Source organism: Oncorhynchus kisutch, linkage group LG20 (genome assembly GCF_002021735.2).
Source record: "Oncorhynchus kisutch isolate 150728-3 linkage group LG20, Okis_V2, whole genome shotgun sequence".
Taxonomy (NCBI): Eukaryota; Metazoa; Chordata; class Actinopteri; order Salmoniformes; family Salmonidae; genus Oncorhynchus; species Oncorhynchus kisutch.
This window is the reverse complement of record NC_034193.2, coordinates 22,779,739-22,802,528: the sequence shown is the minus strand read 5'-3', so window position 1 is coordinate 22,802,528 and position 22,790 is coordinate 22,779,739. Positions and strand designations below refer to the sequence as shown.

At 43.8% G+C, this 22,790-nt stretch overlaps 1 protein-coding gene across 2 annotated transcripts in view; it reads right to left on the bottom strand.

Moving 5' to 3' along the window:
• Positions 1 to 22,790, bottom strand: part of ankfn1b (ankyrin repeat and fibronectin type III domain containing 1b) — a 248,155-nt gene that overhangs the window by 202,012 nt on the left and 23,353 nt on the right. For both annotated transcript variants that reach the window (XM_031799412.1, XM_031799413.1), the window contains exon 2: positions 5,815 to 5,996. In XM_031799412.1, the coding sequence (XP_031655272.1) occupies positions 5,815 to 5,996 (182 nt within the window). The remainder of the gene's footprint in view (positions 1 to 5,814; positions 5,997 to 22,790) is intronic.

The following is a 22,790-nucleotide window of genomic DNA, read 5'->3' as shown; positions in this document are numbered from 1 at the left end:
AGAGAGACAGAGAGAGACAGACAGAGAGAGAGACAGATACAGAGAGAGAGAGACATAGAGAGATACACAGAAAGAGAGAGAGATACAGAGAGAGAGAGCGAGAGAGAGACAGAGAGAGAGACAGAGCGAGACAGAGAGAAATAGAGAGACAGATACAGAGAGAGAGAGAGAGAGAGACAGACAGAGAGAGAGACAGAGAGACACAGAGAGAGAGAGAGAGAGAGAGAGAGACTGTTTGCACATACTGTTTTGGTAAGAGCATACATCACAAAAGAAGAGCAATTAAGTACTTTAAATTCAATGAAAGTAAATGAATAGGGATTATCTCACAGGGTCCTGATTGCCAGAGGAGGACTTGGGCGTCTAATCGAACTTTGAGTGTCTGATCCTACAAATACTGTGTACTCTATTCAATCAAACTGCTCTCAAGAACTTTCCAGGACACAACAAAGCTATATATATTTTTTTCTGGTGCTGCAACAATAAATAATACAATTATGTGAGAAAAAAACAGTTTTTGGATTAGCATTCTACAAAGCATTGGCCCTAATACTAATAACATTAGTATTATTTATATAAAGGTGGACCCAATATACCGGGACGGGCCCGATCGGGTGCAGTTCTGAAATTCTAACTTGTCCCTCGGGTCCAGGTTGGGTCATGATTAATTGTCATCGGGTCTATGTAACAATATACACTAAAAATGTATATTGTATATAAAGGGAACACTTAAACAACACAATGTAACTCCAAGTCAATCACACTTCTGTGAAATCAAACTGTCCACTTAGGAATCAACACTGATTGACAATAAATTTCACATGCTGTTGTGCAAATGGAATAGACAACAGGTGGAAATTATAGGCAATTAGCAAGACACCCCCAATAAAGGAGTGGTTCCGCAGGTGGTGACTACAGACCACTTCTCAGTTCCTATGCTTCCTGGCTGATGTTTTGGTCACTTTTGAATGCTGGCGGTGCTTTCACTCTAGTGGTAGCAGGTAGTGCAGCTCATCCAGAATGGCACATCAATGCGAGCTGTGGCAAGAAGGTTTGCTGTGTCTGTCAGCGTAGTGTCCAGAGCATGGAGGCGCTACCAGGAGACAGGCCAGTACATCAGGAGATGTGGAGGAGGCCGTAGGAGGGCAATAACCCAGCAGCAGGACGGCTACCTCCGCCTTTGTGCAAGGAGGAGCATGAGGAGCACTGCCAGAGCCCTGCAAAATGACCTCCAGCAGGCCACAAATGTGCATGTGTCTGCTCAAACGGTCAGAAACAGACTCCATGAGGGTGGTATGAGGGCCCGACGTCCACAGGTGGGGGTTGTGCTTACAGCCCAACACCATGCAGGACGTTTGGCATTTGCCAGAGAACACCAAGATTGGCAAATTCGCCACTGGCGCCCTGTGCTCTTCACAGATGAAAGCAGGTTCACACTGAGCACATGTGACAGACGTGACAGAGTCTGTAGAGAACGTTCTGCTGCCTGCAACATCCTCCAGTATGACCGGTTTGGCGGTGGATCTGTCATGGTGTGGGGTGGCATTTCTTTGGGGGGCCGCACAGCCCTCCATGTGCTCGCCAGAGGTAGCCTGACTGCCATTAGGTACCGAGATGAGATCCTCAGACCCGTTGTGAGACCATATGCTGGTGCGGTTGGCCCTGGGTTCCTCCTAATGCAAGACAATGCTAGACCTCATGTTGCTGGAGTGTGTCAGCAGTTCCTGCAAGAGGAAGGCATTGATGCTATGGACTGGCCCGCCCGTTCCCCAGAACTGAATCCAATTGAGCACATCTGGGACATCATGTCTCGCTCCATCCACCAAGGAGCATGGTTACACCACAGACTGTCCAGGAGTTGGCGGATGCTTTAGTCCAGGTCTGGGAGGAGATCCCTCAGGAGACGATCCGCCACCTCATCAGGAACATGCCCAGGTGTTGTAGGGAGGTCATACAGGCACGTGGAGGCCACACACACTACAGAGCCTCATTTTGACTTGTTTTAAGGACATTACATCAAAGTTGGATCAGCCTGTAGTGTGGTTTTCCACTTTAATTTTGAGTGTGACTCCAAATCCAGACCATGGGTTGATAAATTTGATTTCCATTGATAATTTTTGTGTGATTTTGTTGTCAGCACATTCAACTATGTAAAGAAAAACGTATTTAATAAGAATATTTCATTCATTCAGATCTAGGATGTGTTATTTTAGTGTTCCCTTTATTTTTTTGAGCAGTGTATATATACAGTGGTTGCAAAAAAAGTATTTAGTCAGACACCAATTGTGCAAGTTCTCCCACTTAAAAAGAAAAAGAGGCCTGTAATTTTCATCATAGGTACACTTCAACTATGACAGACAAAATGAGAAAAGAAATTGCAGAAAATCACATTGTAGGATTTTTAATTAATTTATTTGCAAATGATGGTGGAAAATAAGTATTTGGTCACCTACAAACAAGCAAGATTTCTGGCTCTCACAGACCTGTAACTTCTTCTTTAAGAGGCTCCTCTGTCCTCCACTCGTTACCTGTATTAATGGCACCTGTTTGAACTTGTTATCAGTTTAAAAGAGACCTGTCCACAACCTCAAACAGTCACACTCCAAACTCCACTATGGCCAAGACCAAAGAGCTGTCAAAGGACAGCAGAAACAAAATTGTAGACCTGCACCAGGCTGGGAAGACTGAATCTGCAATAGGTAAGCAACTTGGTTTGAAGAAATCAACTGTGGGAGCAACTATTAGGAAATGGAAGACATACAAGACCACTGATAATCTCCCTCGATCTGGGGCTCCACGCAAGATCTCACCCCATCGGGTCAAAATGATCACAAGAATAGTGAGCAAAAATCCCAGAACCACACGGGGGGACCTAGTGAATGACCTGCAGAGAGCTGGGACCAAAGTAACAAAGCCTACCATCAGTAACACACTACGCCGCCAGGGACTCAAATCCTGCAGTGCCAGACGTGTCCCCCTGCTTAAGCCAGTACATGTCCAGGCCCGTCTGAAGTTTGCTAGAGAGCATTTGGATGATCCAGAAGAAAATTGGGAGAATGTCATATGGTCAGATGAAACCAAAATAGAACTTTTGGGTGAAAACTCAACTTGTCGTGTTTGGAGGACAAAGAATGCTGAGTTGCATCTAAAGAACACCATACCTACTGTGAAGCATGGGGGTGGAAACATCATGCTTTGGGGCTGTTTTTCTGCAAAGGGACCAGGACGACTGATCCATGTAAAGGAAAGAATGAATGGGGCCATGTATCGTAAGATTTTGAGTGAAAACCTCCTTCCATCAGCAAGGGCATTGAAGATGAAACGTGGCTGGGTCTTTCAGCATGACAATGATCCCAAACACACCGCCCGGGCAACGAAGGAGTGGCTTCATAAGAAGCATTTCAAGGTCCTGGAGTGGCCTAGCCAGTCTCCAGATCTCAACCCCATAGAACATTTTTGAAGGGAGTTGAAAGTCTGTGTTGCTCAGCAACAGCCCCAAAACATCACTGCTCTAGAGGAGATCTGCATGGAGGAATGGGCCAAAATACCAGCAACAGTGTGGGAAAACTTACAGAAAACGTTTGACCTCTGTCATTGCCAACAAATGGTACTGTATATAACAAATATATAACACTAGATAGATAGATAGATAGATAGATAGATAGAGAGAGAGAGAGAGAGAGAGAGAGAGAGAGAGAGAGAGAGAAACAAAGAGAAGGGTTCACTATTTCTCCACTAATCTGGATTTTTTTAAATGTGTTTTCTACTTTACTTGCCTTAGCCTCTTCATGCTTCTTAAATGTTTTCTTTCTCTCCCCCTGCAATCATACAGTGGTAAATAAGAGGAGAGAGTGGGGGAGGGAGCGAGTCGGTTCAGTGACTCACATAGTGACAGCTCCGGCAGGCTGACTGGCACAGGGTGGCCCTAGAGTGGGTTATGAAAGATTATACTGCTGCTAAGAAAATAGCTCCCAAACTAATGCCTTGCCTGCATGCCTGCCTGCATGCCTGCCTGCATGCCTGCCTGCCTGCCTGCCTCTTGCAAGAACCTCTTTCCTAACTCTTAAAGTAGGCTATAGCCAAGCCTGTTGGCAGTAGGTCAAACTTTTGCAAAGTATGCCAGTCTTATCCACGCTAACGTCTATTTTACTTTGTTATCAGCAAATAAGACTTGATAAGAAACTATAAAATAGCTTCATGTCCGTCAATAGAAAGTACAGCCTATCAGAAAGAATTCAGACCCTTTCACGTTTCTACATTTTGATACATTTACAGCCTTATTCTAAAATGGATTAAATAAATAAAAATCGACACAAAATACCAGATAATAAGAAAGAGAAAATATGTTTAAAAATGTTACACCTTATTTACAGAAGTATTCAGACCCTTTGCTATGAGACTTGAAATTGAGCTCAGGTGCATCCTGCTTCCATTGATCATCCTTGAGATGTTCCTACAACTTGATTGGAGTCCACCTGGTAAATTAAATTGATTGGACATGATTTGGAAAGACACACAACTGTCTATATAAGATCCCACAGTTGAAGTACAGAGAGATCCTTGATGGAAACCTGCTCCAGAGCGCTCAGGACCTCAGACTGGGGGCGAAGGTTCACCTTTCAACAGGACAACAACCCTAAGTACAGTCTCTGAATGTCCTTGAGTGGCCCAGCCTGAGCCCGGACATGAGAGCAGAGAACAATGGGAGAAACTCTCAAAATAAACGTGTGGCAAGCTTGTAGCGTCATACCCAAGAAGACAAGACTTGAGGCTGTAATCGCTGCCAAAGATGCTCTAACAAAGTACTGAGTAAAGGGTCTGAATACCTATGTAAATGTGATATTTAAGTGTTTTACTTGTCATACTTTTTCTAACATAAAAAAAAAAACTGCTTTGGGGTATTGTGTGTAGATTGATGAGGGGGAGGGGGGGGACAATGTAATCCATTCTAGAATAAGGCTGTAACGTAACAAAATGTGGAAGAAGGGAAGGGGTCTGAATACAGTCCGAATGCACTGCTTGTCTACGTCAGCAGCGCTTCCCTTTTGAACTTCCATATGTCACCATCCATCTTATCACCTATCCAATCTAGAGATACTGGTTCGGGTGAAGGAAATAGGCATTTGATGTAAAAATAGAACTTATCCACGACAGACAGACATGTGCCCTGTCTGGGAAGCGGGCACGCTTTGTAACAAGGGAATCAGATATCAAAGGCGCGGGGGAATTACAGAAGTGCGAGGGGAAGAGATTGGAAGACGTGTCTCTCCGAGTATCTGACGAGAATCAGACGGCTTCGTCAAAGCTCTGCCTCCCCTCTGAACTTACGACCATTCCGTCTAGTAGGCTACCAAATACACACAGCGGCAGCAGTCTTCTGTCAGTATTCAGACCGCCGTTTGGATGTGAAACAATTTGAGCTAGGTGTGCGTCACTGGCGGGAATGTCAGAGAGTCCTAGGAAACAGCGGCCCATCTCTCCAAAGTCTGCTGTGCCGAATGCTTGGAGAGTTGCCGTTAGCTACCATCTTAACACTTATGTCTCAAGGTAAGTAAAGCCTTTCTCGTTCACCAGACACTTCTGCCTATGCACAATTAGCCTGAGGAAAAGGTTACAAGGTAAGCTACTTACGGACATTAAAAGACAGCCCCCAAAAACACAAGCATTGGGTGAAGCAGGCCTTTCCTGTGGTTGTGTGTGTGTGTGTGTGTGTGTGTGTGTGTGTGTGTGTGTGTGTGTGTGTGTGTGTGTGTGTGTGTGTGTGTGTGTGTGTGTGTGTGTGTGTGTGATTGAGTGAGAAAGGTGTTTTCTAACCTTCAGGAGGCAAAGTGCAGGCCTTGGGCTGATTGTTGTTGCTGGCCAAAGACGTCCTGCGAGGAGGACTCCCACCAATCAGGTCTGAGTGGTGGACCCTGGCCACGGTAGGGGACTGGGGGATGCTGGGTAGTGTCCGGGACTTGGCCAATAGAGGCCTCTGCAGCTTCCTCTCCAACGACCTGGTGGTGAGACAAATCAATAACAGGTGATCAGTAATATAACAGTACATTAATATGGACTTTCAGCAGATGTTATTTTACTGACTTAGAGTTGATATAAACTGTATGGGGCAGCAGGTAGCCTTGAGGTTAGAGTGTTGGGCCAGTAACCTAAAGGTCGCTGGTTTGAATTCCGTAACCGACAAGATACATTTTCTTTGCTACCTAGATAGGCGTGCTAAGTTTGTTAATAATAAAGTTAGCTAGCTTGCTTAACATTAACAATATGGACAAACTAGCTACATTCTTAACATTGACACTGTTGTATTTTTCAAAAACTGTTATGTTCTCATATTTTGGTTGAGAAGATTCCTGTGATGAAACCGTGCAACTCGGCCACTCTGGTAATAAAAGTTTCTCACATTTTCCGACTTATAATTCGACTTGGGGGGGTCGTTCAAGTGAAACTTCCCAGTCAGAATCTAGTATTTCCGACAACTCCGACACCACATGAATGCCTCATTTATTCCAATTGCTCCAGGGACGCTGGTAAATGATAGACCCTGGCTCTGACCCCGACTCTCTGCAGGTGTCTCGGGGGATGTTGGGATCAGCAAGAAACACATTTCTAATACACAGCTGTACAAGTGTGTCATAGGAAGAATATAGGCACACAACAATTAATTACATCACATTTATGTGGCCAGTGCTTAACCATATGATTCAAAAAAAGAGAACCACCTACCGATTTGTATACAGATCAATAACAATCATAATCACCAAGGTTCTCATCTCAATATAATGAAATAAGAGAGTAGTCATACGGTAGTAAATCAATATCTGTGGTAACACTATAACAAGTCTAAATAGGCCTTACTCAGAATAATGCATTCACACAAAGCCACAATCCACATTAATAGGCTGTGACAGCAAAAGCCTATTCATAAATGTAGAGTGAGGGGGGAAAGTATTTGATCCCCTGCTGATTTTGTACGTTTGCCCTCTGACAAAGAAATAATCTGTCTAATTTTAATGGTAGGTTTATTTGAACAGTGAGAGACAGAATAACAACAAAGAAATCCAGAAAAACACATGTCAAAAATGTTATAAATTGATTTGCATTTTAATGAGGGAAATAAGTATTTGACCCCTCTGCAAAACATGACTTAATACTTGGTGGCAAAAAACCCTTGTTGGCAATCACAGAGGTCAGACGTTTCTTGTAGTTGGCCACCAGGTTTGCACACATCTCAGGAGGGATTTTGTCCCACTCACTCGGATGGTTTCTCCGGTTAGATAGTCTCAGCCACCTGTGAACTGAAGAAAAATTGGCGGGTGTACAGTGAGCTGTTCGGATGTGGAAATATTTTGGTAACCTACTTTTTGAAGTGATTTGTTTGACAATCGGATGAAAGCATCATGACTGGTTGTGTTCAATGGCACATTAAAAGGTAATACATTTGTACAGTTAAATTGTGTCTTTACTAAAAAAAACATTTAAAAAATGTTATAGGAGGAGCATCGGGGATGGAGGAGGAGCTCAGACTGGCCTTTGCCTGTGGCCTCCAAATCACTAAGTCCACGCCTGAGTAGCGCCATGCTCTTACACACTGAGTCAAACAGGACCATACATGTCAGTCATGCCAATTGTCTCCAAAGAAGCTGTCAAAACACAAATCTAACTTAATTAAATTCAGAGAAATGTCAAAGTCATGTCCCCTATGTGCAGGCTCGTACAGTGCAGGCTCGTACAGTGTTTCTCAACCTCTGGTCCATGGATGGACCCGGCGTCGAACCATGAGATGTTGCTGACCACCCCCTGAGATGACATGCATTTGGTCAGTTCTACAGTGCTACTTTGATGTGGTGCCCCAAGGAGGAAGTCCCAAGGTTGTGAAACACTGGGCTAATATGCCTTGTTGTGCGCCAACCAAAGCATGTCAGTGCTCAGCTCAAACAGTATTATAGTAAGAACACTTTGTTCTTGGTCAGTACAGAAGATTCAAGTTCATGGCAGAATACAGTTGAACATAGTTGAACTGAAAAATTGAAGAAGAAGAAGAAAATCTGTTAGATCCGTACATTTAGGTAACATTTGTTATGCCCAAACTGTCTGTGCGGTATGCTGGGTAATGTATTCCGTCTTAATGCAGTATTTACACTGACCTTCTGAAGGGAATGCTCCCCAAACACAACTAATGAGGGACTGTGCTCTGTCCAAATGTCACATTATTGCATGAGGAGGCACTGAGTGAATACTGCACATCGATCCACACTTCACTATGGCCACGGTAGTGACTAAAGGAATACCTACGTGAGAATGCTGTTCATTGACTACAGCTCAGCGCTCAACACTATAGTGCTCTCAAAGCTCATTACTAAGCTAAGGATCCTGGAACTGAACACCTCCCTCTGCAACTGGATCCTGGACTTTCTGACTGGCCGCCCCCAGGTGGTGAGGGTAAGCAACAACACATCCGCCACGCTGACCCTCAACACGGGGGTCCCTCAAGGGTGCGTGCTTAGTCCCCTCCTGTACTACCTGTTCACCCACGACTGCGTGGCCACACACAACTCCAACACCATCATTAAGTTTGCTGACGACACAACAGTGGTAGGCCTGATCACCGACTACGATGAGCCTTTAGGGAGTAGGTCAGAGACTTGGTAGTGTGATGCCAGGACAACAACATCTCCTTCAACATGAGTAAGTAAGACAAAGGAGCTGATAATGGACTACAGGAAATGGAGGGCCGAGCATGCCCCCATTCACATCGAAGTGGAGTGGGTAGAGAGCTTCAAGTTACTCGGTGTTCACATCACTAAGGATCTATCATGGTCCAAACACACCAACACAGTCGCGAAGACGGCACGGCAACGCTTCTTCCTCCTAAGGATGACTAAAAAATTTGCCATGGGCCCTCAAATCCTCAAAAAGTTCTATAGCTGCACCACCAAGAGCATCTTGACTGGCTGCATCACCTCTTGGTATGGCAACTCCTTGGCATCCGACCACAAGTGTCTACAGAGGGTAGTGTGTACGGCCCCGTACAACACTGGGGCCGAGCTCCCTGCCAAAAATTGTCAAAGACTCCATCCACCCAAGCCATAGACTGTTCTCTCTGCTACCGCACAGGAAGTCTGGAACCAAGAGGACCATGAAGAGCCAAAATACATCTACGCAAGATTGCTAAAAAGCTAATCAAATGGCTACCCGGACTACCTGCATTGACCCTTTTTTGCACTTACTCTCTTTCACTGACCCTTTTATGCACACACACTGGACTCTACCCACACACTGACACACATAATATGCACACACATGCATACTGACGCCACACACTCACACACACTTTCACACTCACCACATACGCTGCTCCTACTGTTAATTTACTATCCTTTTGCTTAGTCACTTTACCCATATCTATATGTACAGTACATTGCTGCCTCAATTACCTCGTACCCCTGCACATCGACTCAGTACTGGTACTCCCTGTATTTAGCCATGTTATTTTCTACTCCCTAAATACTGTATATAGCCATGTTACTTTCTACTCCCTATATATTCTATAGCCATGCTATTTTCTACTCCCTATATACTGTATATAGCCATGCTATTTTCTACTCTCTATATACTCTATAGCCATGCTATTTTCTACTCCCTATATATTCTATAGCCATGCTATTTTCTACTCCCTATATACTGTAAATAGCCATGCTATTTTCTACTCCCTATATACTGTATATAGCCATGCTATTTCTACTCCCTATATATTCTATAGCCATGCTATTTTCTACTCCCTATATACTGTATATAGCCATGCTATTTTCTACTCCCTATATACTGTATATAGCCATGATATTTTCTCCTCCCTATATATTCTATAGCCATGTTATTTTCTACTCCCTAAATACTGTATATAGCCATGTTACTTTCTACTCTCTATATACTCTATAGCCATGCTATTTTCTACTCCCTATATATTCTATAGCCATGCTATTTTCTACTCCCTATATACTGTATATAGCCATGCTATTTTCTACTCCCTATATACTGTATATAGCCATGCTATTTTCTACTCCCTATATACTCTATAGCCATGTTATTTTCTACTCCCTATATACTGTATATAGCCATGCTATTTTCTACTCCCTATATACTCTATAGCCATGTTATTTTCTACTCCCTATATACTGTATATAGCCATGCTATTTTCTACTCCCTATATACTGTATATAGCCATGCTATTTTCTACTCCCTATATATTCTATAGCCATGCTATTTTCTACTCCCTATATACTGTATATAGCCATGCTATTTTCTACTCCCTATATACTGTATATAGCCATGTTATTTTCTACTCCCTATATACTGTATATAGCCATGCTATTTTCTACTCCCTATATACTCTATAGCCATGTTATTTTCTACTCCCTATATACTGTATATAGCCATGCTATTTTCTACTCCCTATATACTCTATAGCCATGTTATTTTCTACTCCCTATATACTGTATATAGCCATGCTATTTTCTACTCCCTATATACTCTATAGCCATGTTATTTTCTACTCCCTATATACTCTATAGCCATGCTATTTTCTACTCCCTATATACTTGATATAGCCATGCTATTTTCTACTCCCTATATACTGTATATAGCCATGTTATTTTCTACTCCCTATATACTGTATATAGCCATGCTATTTTCTACTCCCTATATACTCTATAGCCATGTTATTTTCTACTCCCTATATACTGTATATAGCCATGCTATTTTCTACTCCCTATATACTCTATAGCCATGTTATTTTCTACTCCCTATATACTCTATAGCCATGCTATTTTCTACTCCCTATATACTGTATATAGCCATGCTATTTTCTACTCCCTATATACTATTTTATTTCATTTCATTTATTTGTCTTCAGGCTATTTGTGTGTGAGAGAAACTCCTCTGTGTCTGTTTGTGTTTTCAGAGAGGAGAAAGAGGAGTGTGAGGGAAAAATAATTATACTGTAGTTTGTGTGTGTGTCTGTGTGTCTTTGTGAGTCTGTGTGGATGCGTGTGTGCGCATATATATGTTAATTTCATTTCAGTATGTGTGTGTGTGTGTGTGTGTGTGTGTGTGTGTGTGTGTGTGTGTGTGTGTGTGTGTGTGTGTGTGTGTGTGTGTGCGTGTGAGAGAGAGCCAGGTGACCTCTCCCTCTCAGGGACAGAGGTAAACACAGGCGGTGATGCCGTTGAAGTGGTTGCTGGGCAGAGCTCCCCAGCGTGTTGTGTGTGCTGGCGGGATCAGACCCTCACAGCGAGGATCCCGTGTAGGCAACTCCCCTCGCTGCTTCTCCCAACGACCCCCCCTTTGCCAGATAAGAAACCAGCGGAGGAAAATAAATGACTTCTTCCCACATGCCAAGTGAGAGGAGTTGGGAAAGCCCTGTCTCTACGCTCTCTCTCTTTCTTTCTTTCTTGCTTTCTTTCCCTCTCCGCTCTTTCCCTTTCTTTTTTCTCTCGCTCCCTCTCTCTTTCCATTTCTCTACTTATCTCTCTCTCCCTCAAACCCCCTTCTTTTCCATCTCTTACAAAACTCCAAGAAGGACCCAGACCATGTCTAAACCCTTTTACAGGATACACTGAGGATTTTAGCAGGCAGCTTTGGAGCTGATAGTGCCGAACAAGTGGTATTTGAAATCCTCCCAAGCCAAACACTGCTGAATCTGCCAGCCAGGTAGTAAAACAATGTTTTAAAAAAAGATGGCGTTTGCAGAGTGTTTGGCTTGAGATGAATTAGATGGGTTGTGGACATCCATCACAGCAGCGATGTACCTCCAAGTCATAGTCAGCAAATCTGAAGGGCTGTGGCTTAGAGAGGGAGGAGAGAAAAACATCCCAATGATTTAGAACCCATCAGATGTAGACACTGAAATCTGACCTGGGATCAGTTTATCAAAGGTAAAACTGAGTGTGGTTATGGAATGTAATTCAACTAGCGTGAGTGAATGACTATTGATCCTTTGATAATGAAAAACATATTTTTTGATCATATTACTCCACTGCTAGCCTCCCTACACTGGCTTTCTGTCAAGGCAAGGGCTGATTTCATGGCTTTACTGCTAAACTACAGCATTACATGGGCTTGCTCCTACCCATCTCTCTGATTTGGTCCTGCCGTACATACCTACACGTACGCTACGGTCACAAGACGCAGGCCTCCTAATAGTCCCAAGAATTTCTAAGCAAACAGCTGGAGGCAGGGCTTTCTCCTTTCTCCTATGGTCTGCCTACCCATGTGAGAGATGCAAACTCGGTCTCAACCTTTCAGTCTTTACTGAAGACTCATCTCTTCAGTGGGTCATATGATTGAGTGTAATCTGGCCCAGGAGTGTGAAGGTGAACGGAAAGGCTCTGGAGCAACGAACCGCCCTTGCTGTCTCTGCCTGGCTGGTTCCCCTCTTTCCACTGGGATTCTCTGCCTCTAACCCTATTACACTGGCTTACTGGTGCTCTTTCATGCCGTCCCTAGGAGGGGTGCGACACTTGAGTGGTTTGAGTCACTGATGTGATCTTCCTGTCTGGGTTGGCACCCCCCCTTGAGTTGTGCCGTGGCGGAGATCTTTGTGGGCTATACTCGGCCTTGTCTCAGGGTGGTAAGTTGGTAGTTGTAGATATCCCTCTAGTGGTGTGGGGGCTGTGCTTTGGCAAAGTGGGTGGGGTTATATCCTTCCTGTTTGACCCTGTCCGGGGGTATCATCGGATGGGGCCACAGTGTCTCCTGACCCCTTCTGTCTCAGCCTCCAGTATTTATGCTGCAGTAGTTTATGTGTTGGGGGGCTAGGGTCAGTTTGTTATATCTGGAGTACTTCTCCTGTCTTATCCGGTGTCCTGTGTGAATTTAAGTATGCTCTCTCTAATTCTCTTTCTTTCTCTCTCTCGGATGACCTGAGCCCTTGGACCATGCCTCAGGACCACCTGGCCATGCTGCTGCTCCAGTTTCAACTGTTTTGCCTGCGGCTATGGAATCCTGACCTGTTCACCGGACCTGCTACCTGTCCCAGATCTATTATTTGACCATGCTGGTCATTTACGACCATTTGAACATCTTGGCCATGTTCTGTTATAATCTCCACCCGGCACAGCCAGAAGAGGACTGGCCACCCCACATAGCCTGGTTCCTTTCTAGGTTTCTTCCTAGGTTTTGGCCTTTCTAGAGAGTTTTTCCTAGCCAACGTGCTTCAACACCTGCATTGCTTGCTGTTTGGGGGTTTAGGCTGGGTTTCTGTACAGCACTTTGAGATATCAGCTGATGTACGAAGGGCTATATAAATACATTTGATTTGATTTGAATGTGTTTCCATGTGTTTTTACTGGAGGTTTATAGTTGGTTTCCATCTATGCACCGCACACCATATTTTTGAGGTATAAATTGGGCCTTACGATAGATTTGGGATCAGACTTCTCTACCCTCAACCACATCGAGGGGAGGACCGGGACGAAAGTAACACTTTGAGTTTTTTCCCTAATCACTCAGAAACCGACAGATCTAGAGACATCATATGTTATGACAAACAACTTATATATGTCCCCTACCCTTAGCAACTGTAATTTCAGTTCTAGTGTAAATGAAATGAAATAGACAGAGAAAATAACTACCGCAACGTTACTTTTGTACCTCAAATCAAATCGTATTTGTCACATGCGCCGATACAACAAGTGTCGACCTTACTGGGAAATTCTTACTTACAAGCACTTACCCAACCAATGTTTAAGAAAATAAGAGTTAAGGAAATATTTACTCAACTAAAGTTTAAAAAAAGAAATACAAAGCAACACAATAACGAGGCTATATATAGGTACTGAGTCAATGTGTGGGGGTACATGTAAATTGAGGTAATTTAGGTAATATGTACATGTAGGTTTGGGGTAAAGTGACTATGCGTAGATAAGAGAGTGAGTAGGGCAAGAAGGGCATTCTATGCCATCAAAAGGAACATAAAATTTGACATACCAATTAGGATCTGGCTAAAAATACTTGAATCAGTTATAGAACCGATTGCCCTTTATGGTTGTGAGGTCTGGGGTCTGCTCACCAACCAAGAATTCACAAAATGGGACAAACACCAAATTGAGACGCTGCATGCAGAATTCAGCAAAAATATCCTCTGTGTACAACGTAGAACACCAAATAATGTACGCAGAGCAGAATTAGGCCGATACCCACTAATTATCAAAATCCAGAAAAGAGCCAAACCTTCCATAACAAAGCCAAACCTTCCATAACAAATCCATCACCTACAGAGAGATGAACCTGGAGAAGAGTCCCCTACGCAAGTTGGTCCTGGAGCTCTGTTCACAAACACAAATACACCCCACAGAGCCCCAGGACAGCAACACAATTAGACCCAATGAAAATCATGAGAAAACAAAAAGATAATTACTTGACACATTGGAAAGAATTAACAAAAAAACAGAGCCAACTAGAATGCTATTTGGGCCTAAACAGAGAGTACAGAGTGGCAGAATACCTGACCGCTGTGACTGACCCGAAAATAAGGAAAGCTTTGACTATGTACAGACTCAGTGAGCATAGGCAGACCTGGCTCTCAAGAAAAGACAGGCTATGTGCACACTGCCCACAAACTGAGGTGGAAACTGAGCTGCACTTCCTAACCTCCTGCCCAGTGTATGACCATGTTAGAGACACATATTTCCCTTAGATAACACAGATCCACAAAGGGTTTGAAAACAAACCCGATTTTGATAAACTCCCATATCTACTGGGTGAAATTCCACAGTGTGGCATCACAGCAGCAAAAATGTGTGACCTGTTGCCACAAGAAAATGTCAACCAGTGAAGAACAAACACCATTGTAAACACAACCCATATTTATGCTTATTTATTTTCCCTTTTGTACTTTAACCATTTGTACATCGTTACAACACTATATATACACATAATATGATTTGTAATGTCTTTATTATTTTGGAACTTCTGTGAGTGTAATGTTTACTGTTCATTTTTATTGTTTATTTCACTTTTGTATATTATCTACTTCACTTGCTTTGGCAATGTTAACATATGTTTCCCATGCCAATAAAGTCTGTTGAATTTAATTGAGTAGCAGCCGTGTTAAAAAAAGGGGGGTGGACAATGCAAATAGTCTGGGTAGCCATTTGATACATTTTTCACAAGTCTTATGGCTTGGTGGTCTTATGGAAGCTGTTAAGGAAACTTTTGGACCTAGACTTGGCGCTCCGGTACCGCTTGCCGTGCGGTAGCAGAGAGAACAGTCAATGACTTGGGAGACTAGAGTCCTTCTTAAATTTTGGGGCCTTCCTCTGACACAGCCTAGTACAGAGGTCCAGGATAGCAGGAAGCTTGACCCCAGTTATGTACTGGGTCGTACGCACTACCCTCTGCAGCGCCTTACGGTCGGATGCCGAGCAGTTTCCATACCAGGCGGTAGGATGCTTTCAATGGTGCAGCTGTATAACTTTTTGAGGATCTGGGGACCTATGTCCAATCTTTTCAGTCTCCTGAGGGGGAATAGGTGTTGCCGTGCCCTCTTTACAACTGTCTTGGTTTGTTTGGACAATGATAGTTTGTTGGTGATTTGGACACCAAGGAACTTGAAGCTCTCAACCCGCTCCACTTCAGCCCCGTCGATGTTAATGGGGGTCTGTTCGTCCCACACTGCCAAGTCTCTGACCTCCTCCCTATAAGTGGTCTCATCATTGTCGGTGATCAGGCCTACCACTGTTGTGTCGTCAGAAAACTTAATGATGGTGTTGGATTCGTGCTTGGCCACGCAGTCGTGGGTGAACAGGGAGTACAGGAGTGGACTAAGCATGCACCTGAGGGTGCCACCATGTTGAAGATCAGTGTGGCAGATGTGTTGTTGCCTACCCTTACCACCTGGGGGCGGCCCGTCAGCAAGTCCAGGATAAAGTTGCAGAGGGAGGTGTTTAGTCCCAGGGTCCTTAGCTTAGTGATGAGCTTTACGGGCACTACGCTGAGCTGTAGTCCAAGAACAGCATTCTCAAATAGATGTTCCTTTTTTCCAGGTGGGAAAGGGCAGTGTGAATTGCAATTGAGATTGCGTCATCTATGGATCTGTTGGGATGGTATTCAAATTTGTGTGGGTCTAGAGTTTCCAGAATGATGGTGTTGATGTTTGTTTTATTTATTACAGACTCGGTCAGGGAGAGGTTGAAAATGTCAGTGAAGACACTTTCCAGTTGGTCAACGCATGCTCGGAGTTTAAAGATCTTGCTCACATCGGCTACGGAGAGCGTGATCACACGGTCGTCCAGAACAGCTGGTGTTCTCATGCATGCTTCACTGTTGCTTGCCTCAAAGTGAACATGAAAGGCATTTTGCCCGTCTGGTAGGCTCATGTCACTGGGCAGCTCGTGGATTGGTTGTCCGTAATAGTTTGCAAGCCCTGCCACATCTGACGAGTGACAGAGCCGGTGTAGTCCTGTATTGACGCTTTGCCTGTTTGATGGTTCATCTGAGGGCATAGCAGGATTTTTTTTTATAAGCGTACGGATTAGTGTCCTGCTCCGAGAAAACGGCAGCTCTAGCCTTTTGTTCGATGCGATGTTGCCTGTAATCAATGGCTTCTGGTTGGGATATGTACGTACGGTCACTGTGGGGGCGACGTCATCGATGCACTTATTGATGAAGCCGGTGACTGAGATGGTATACTCCTCAGTGCCAGAGGTGCAACTTTAGATTTAGAAATGGGGGGATATATCTTGGTGGGGGGTCTGGGGGTCCTCCCTGTTTTGGGGGGCATCTAAATCTAAAATCCTGTATTTCTACACAATATAACATGGCCCTTCTAGCCGTCTCTATGTAGAACAACATAAAGTAGGCAAAAATGCCCAGTCATCAAGCTGGATAAGAGATCATTATTAATATGTTTAAGTGATTGATAAGACTGAACTAGCTAGATAAATGATAATTCAATAATCAATATTGTGTTGCACCTTTAACCAATAGCCTAACAAATGAACAACTCTTACAAATAATGTACAAAGCCTTTTGATTTTCTTTATTAAAGACATCGTCTACATCAAATTTCAGCCAGAACGCCTAGCCAGCCCGAGATGCCTGCATGCCCAACCCCCACCAGTCTAGTCAATAACTCAACACTCTCCTCAACAAAATGTCACCTGCATGCCCAAACCCCACCATCTTTTTTTTAATGTCTCAAGGAAAGGTTTGGAAAACAAAAGTTTTATAAAAACACATACACCTACACATTAACACACAGAAACAGTACACCCCCCCCATATAATTCATATCATAGGCCTAATAGTATTGTAGAACTCTTTTTATCTGCACACAATATAGCTGGGTGACCCAGTCCTGCCCCCAGGGGTCCACGGACCTGCATAGCTTTAGGATCTTAGTGAAACCTTCATTATTCGTTTCAGGTGTGTTAGGCCAAGGCCAGATTGACAAAGCATGTTAAACAAAACATACAGTATTTGCATATGTTATGGTCTTGTGAAGGCTGGCTGAATTCTGCCAAAGAGTCTGTTATTCTATGTCAGCATGTCTACAGATTATCCCCCAGGGCTGGGACTGAGCAGCCCAGCAGCTAGGGATTGCCAAAATAGTTATCTACCCTGACGTGGGCATTTTGTCAATACAGAGTCCTTTTTGTTGTACTGTATTCCATATAAAGCATCCAAACCTTATGAAGTTGCACAGTACACCGTTAATCTTGTAATAAATCAAATCTAGTGACACATAACTTGACATTTCTCCCATACATTGTGGGAGGATAACCAACCTTCCAATTAATGGCAATGCATTCCTTAGTCATTATAAATGCTAGGTTTCTTCTGATAACAGTCTCCAGTATCAACATTACTAAGCAAACAAAAACAGGGAGACGGGATCATCTGTAGACATGCTGACATAGAAGAACAAACTCTTTGGCAGAATTCAGCCAGCCTTCACAAGACCATAACATAAGCAAATACCGTATGTTCCCTTTTGTGTTTTACACCTCTAGCAGAATAGTTACATTTCTGTGTGCATGATACTCAGTTTTACTGGCATATAGTACGTTCTTTGGATGGTTTTAAAGATGCAGTAATACATGTCTGAGATTATATGAACATGACTGGGTATTCCCGGGTCTTCTTCACATTTTTGTTAAACATACTTTGTGTCATCGGGAAAAGCCTCTATTTGTCAGACTGCCTTAAAATAGTTCCAATCTTTGAAGCTTCTTGCTTGTCCAGTGTTTGCTGCACAGAGAGAATAAAGTGTTGTATCTGCAAAAATTCTATCTCCATCACTGACTGGTCTTCCCTGGTTGTCTGACCCTGGTGAGACCCCTGTCACCATCTGATCCTGCTCAGATGAGGCGTGACAAAGAATTACATTGGTGTACATTTATACATTATATTATCCGTGAATAGAATCAATGGTTCAACAATTGAAATGACCATTATTCCCAGATTGTAGCCTACCCTTCAACTCAAGATCAAACTTAGTATCCATTCACTGATTGTTATAATACACTGCAAATTTCACCTGAGCTCTGTAGGCTGGTCTTCCCTGGCTGTCTGACCCTGCAGGGACACCTGTCACCATCTGATCCTGCTAAGACATGATGAGCATTATGTTGTGTACTGACTGTGCACCATGACAGTGATGCCTGTAGAGCTGTTTATACCGTGTCAGTGTGAAAAGTAGGGAATTAGCTAGGGAAACTGACAGATCAATAATGTTACATCGCTATACTGACTAATAAAACTCACTGCACTGACACGGTAGAAACCCTCATTGCACTGAAAAAAATGTCAGAATATCGGTCTTCAATCATTTAGTCTCTAGTTTCATCATTTGATTCAGGCCTAAAATAATAGCTGAAGTTACTGAGCTAGCTAGCTAGCTACATTTAGCCAAATTTTGGCTAGCTCTGCTAGCTAATGGTACATCATCAAATGTACTTCAGTTGAAACCGGACAAAACAACGGCTACAAAACATTTCTATACACGCACAACAGCTGTTAGATACTGCTACCTGACAGATAGCTAGAGGCTAGCTAGAGGTGAACTTGCTGTGGTAGCTGCTAGCAAGCTAACTAGCTGCTAGTACAGCTCATTTACTTCAGTCGAGAGAGGATGAAACATTATCTAACTTAAAATGTCAGTTACACTACTAGCTCAGCACTGGGAATATTTATTGTTGTTGTCCAACAGCAGTTACCTTGCCAGCTAGATCAGTCAACTAAAGAGTAGCCAGTTTCTGCTCTTCCTGCTTTTACAACTCAGAGAAAAAGCGCAACACAGACAGCAACAGCCTCTGTTCATCTAGCCCGTGCTGGTCCCATACGCCAGCCTTTCAGAAGCTTTACCTTCACACAACCTGTCCGCACAGTGGGGTCTGTGCTGTCCTAAATCCAGCCGGCTCAAACCAGAAAACAGCCTACCCAACCACTCCCCCGAGGCATCCGCATGGTCCTAAAGCACACCAGAGTTTTGTATCACAGTGCAATGATAAAACTGGGGTGGACAAAAATGCAATTTCAGAATGTGTGTGTGGGGGGGTCATGTCCTCCCCGTCCTCAGTGAAAGTTGCGCAACTACTCAATGCAATCGGATGAATCCCATAACATATCCCAGTCTGTGCTAGCAAAACACTCCTGTAGCTTAGCATCCGTGTCATCTGACCACTTCCGTGTTGAGCAAGTCACTGGCACTTCCGCTTTAGTGAGTCACTGGTACTTCCTGCAAGCCTATCAGTCAGATGGAGGGCAAGGGAGAGCTTTGTGGTTGCACACGTGACATGCTGGTAGAAATTAGGTAAAACGTTTGCCTGTATTAAAGTCCCCAGCCACTTGTTTGTTTATGGCCTTATACCGGTCTTAGTGCCAGCATCGTTTTTTGGTGGTAAATCGATGAATATAGATTAAAAATATAGATGAAAATGCTCTAAGTAGATAGTGTGGTCTACAGCTTATCATAAGGTACTCTACCTCAGGCGAGCAAAACCTCAAGACTTTCTCAATATTAGACATCACGCACAAGCTGTTATTTACAAATAGACATAGATCACCACCCCTTGTCTTATCTTACCGGAGGTAGCTGGTCGGTCTTGCCGATGAAAGGAAAACTCAGCCAAGTGTATATTATCCATGTCGCTGTTCAGCCACGACTCATGAAACGTAAGATATCATAGTTTTTAATGTCCCGTTGTAGGATAGTCTCGAACAGAGCTCATCCAGTTTATTCTCCAGTGATTGCACATTGGCCAATAGAATTCTCACAAGGCACCTGGATATACGGCCCGTGTATCTCCGTTTCCTCTTTATGCGAAAAACAAAGATTTGGGCCTGGTCCGGGAGCAGCAGTATATCTTTGCGTGAGACTCAATAAAGAGTGAGGTGAGTAATCACTGTTCTGATATCCAGAAGCTCTTTTCTGTCATAAGAGACGGTGGTAGAAGAAACAATATGTACAAAGTCATTTACAAACAATGCGTAAAAACACAGAAAATAGCACAATTGGTTACGAGCCCGTATAACTGCAGCCATCGTCTCCAGCGCCATTATCCATCACCCATTATCCATCACCCATTATCCATCACCCATTATCCATCACCCGCTGGAGGGGCCGGAGATACACAGCCTTCAGAGGGAAGTAACAGCTGGCGAGAAGTGCACAATATCGGTGTTATCTCCATGTTTCTGGTTTGTAAATGCTTGTTACTTTCAACAAATACACTATCATCCATCATTTCATGTTGGTGTCGATTTGAATAGTTCATGCTATAGGTTAGAAATGCATGAAAATGAACCATGCGTCAACATCGCAATGTTGTGCACCACCATATTTTGCCTTACAATATTACGTTGGCCTCAAATAGATCACATAATAGCTATATTAACCATCATTTTCACATCTCACGTTAATGGGAATGTAGTAGGAGATGTCTTTCTCCATTTTCAATTAGGATTATCCCGAAGCTGTGCACCAGAAGAGGAAAGAATTTATCCCAGTCATGAAAGCTGGCAGAGCCTGTGGGGACATTGCTTACATCCCCTATGACAGGCTCATTGTCCACCCTCCCTCCTAAACGCATTGAAAAGATGCCAAGCCTATAGGTTCGCAGCTTCAACAACGCAGCACACACACCAACTAATTAATGGACTGCTGAATTTTTTTTTCTCTTGCTCTAATTTCTCTTTTCCATATTACGTCTATCTCTGATAAGCTACCCAGGAAAGGGCTGAAAATAGCTCATATGAATATATGTAGCCTTAGAAATAAGGTTAAGGAAATCAATAACTTGCTAACATCAGATAACATTAATATATTAGCCATTTCTGAGACTCACTTAGATAATTCCTTTGATGATACAGCAGTAGCAATACAAGGATATAATGTCTATATAAGAGACAGGAATGCTTATGGGGGAGGTGTTGCTGTATATATTCAGAGCCATATCCCTGTACTGATTAGAGACAATCTTATGTAAAGTGTTATTGAAGTGTTGTGGTTGCAGGTTCACCTGCCTCATCTAAAGCCTTTTCATTTGGGGTGTTACTATAGGCCACCAGGTGCTTACAGTCAGTATCTAAATAATGTGTGTGCAATACTCGATAGTAGAGGTCGACCGATTATGATTTTTCAACGCTGATACTGATACCGATTGTCAGAGAACCAAAAAAAAACAGATTTTTATTTATTTGTAATAATGACAATTACAACAATACTGAATGAACGCGTATTTTTTTAAATTTAAATTTTACCCCTTTTTCGTGGTATCCAATTGTTGTAGTAGCTACTATCTTGTCTCATCGCTACAACTCCCGTACGGTCTCGGGAGAGACGAAGGTTGAAAGTCATGCGTCCTCCGATACACAACCCAACCAAGCCACACTGCTTCTTAACACAGCGTGCATCCAACCCAGAAGCCAGCCACACCAATGCGCCAGAGGAAACACCGTGCACCTGGCCACCTTGGTTAGCGCACACTGCGCCCAGCCCGCCACAGGAGTCGCTGGTGCGCGATGGGACAAGGACACCCCTACCGACCAAGCCCTCCCTAACCCGTGCGACGCTAGGCCAATTGTACGGCCAATAGCTTCCGTCCCTCTCCTCGCCCCTACCTGGGCTCGAACCAGGAACACATCGACAACAGCCACACTCGAAGCAGCGTTACCCATCGACCGAAGGGCGTCTCTGGAGGCTCCGGACCGAAGGGCGTCTCTGGAGGCTCCGAACTGGGCGCAGGCACAGGACTCACCAGGCTGGGGAGACATACCAGAGGCCTCTTCCTTGGCCGAGGCACCGGATACACTCGGCCGTGGAGGCGCACTGGCGGTCTTGAGCGCAGAGCTGACACCACCCGTTCTGGCTTGATGCCCACTTCCACCCGGCAAGTGCGGCACGCTGGCACCGAGCACACCGGCCTGTGAATGCTCGGCCGAGACACAGTGCGCCTCACCCCATAGCCCGGGGCCTGACCAGTCACCTGCTCGCCACGGAAAGCACGGGGAGTGGGCTCAGGTCTCCAACCTGACGTAATTCAATTGTTGCCAGGAGCACAGTTACAGTCACTAAACTCTCTGGATAACATGAAAACAACCTAACCGGATCTGCTATGAAGCATTCATCCATGTATCCGGGTAAGAGTCTAGCTATATTTTCAGATATTATATGTTTCTAATTTTATCAGAAAGTTGTTATCATTGTAAGTTAAAGCTTACTGTTAGCTAGCTGGCGTTAGACGTCTCACTAGCTAACATTACGTTTATGATCTGTGTGTGGTAATGTTCTCAGAA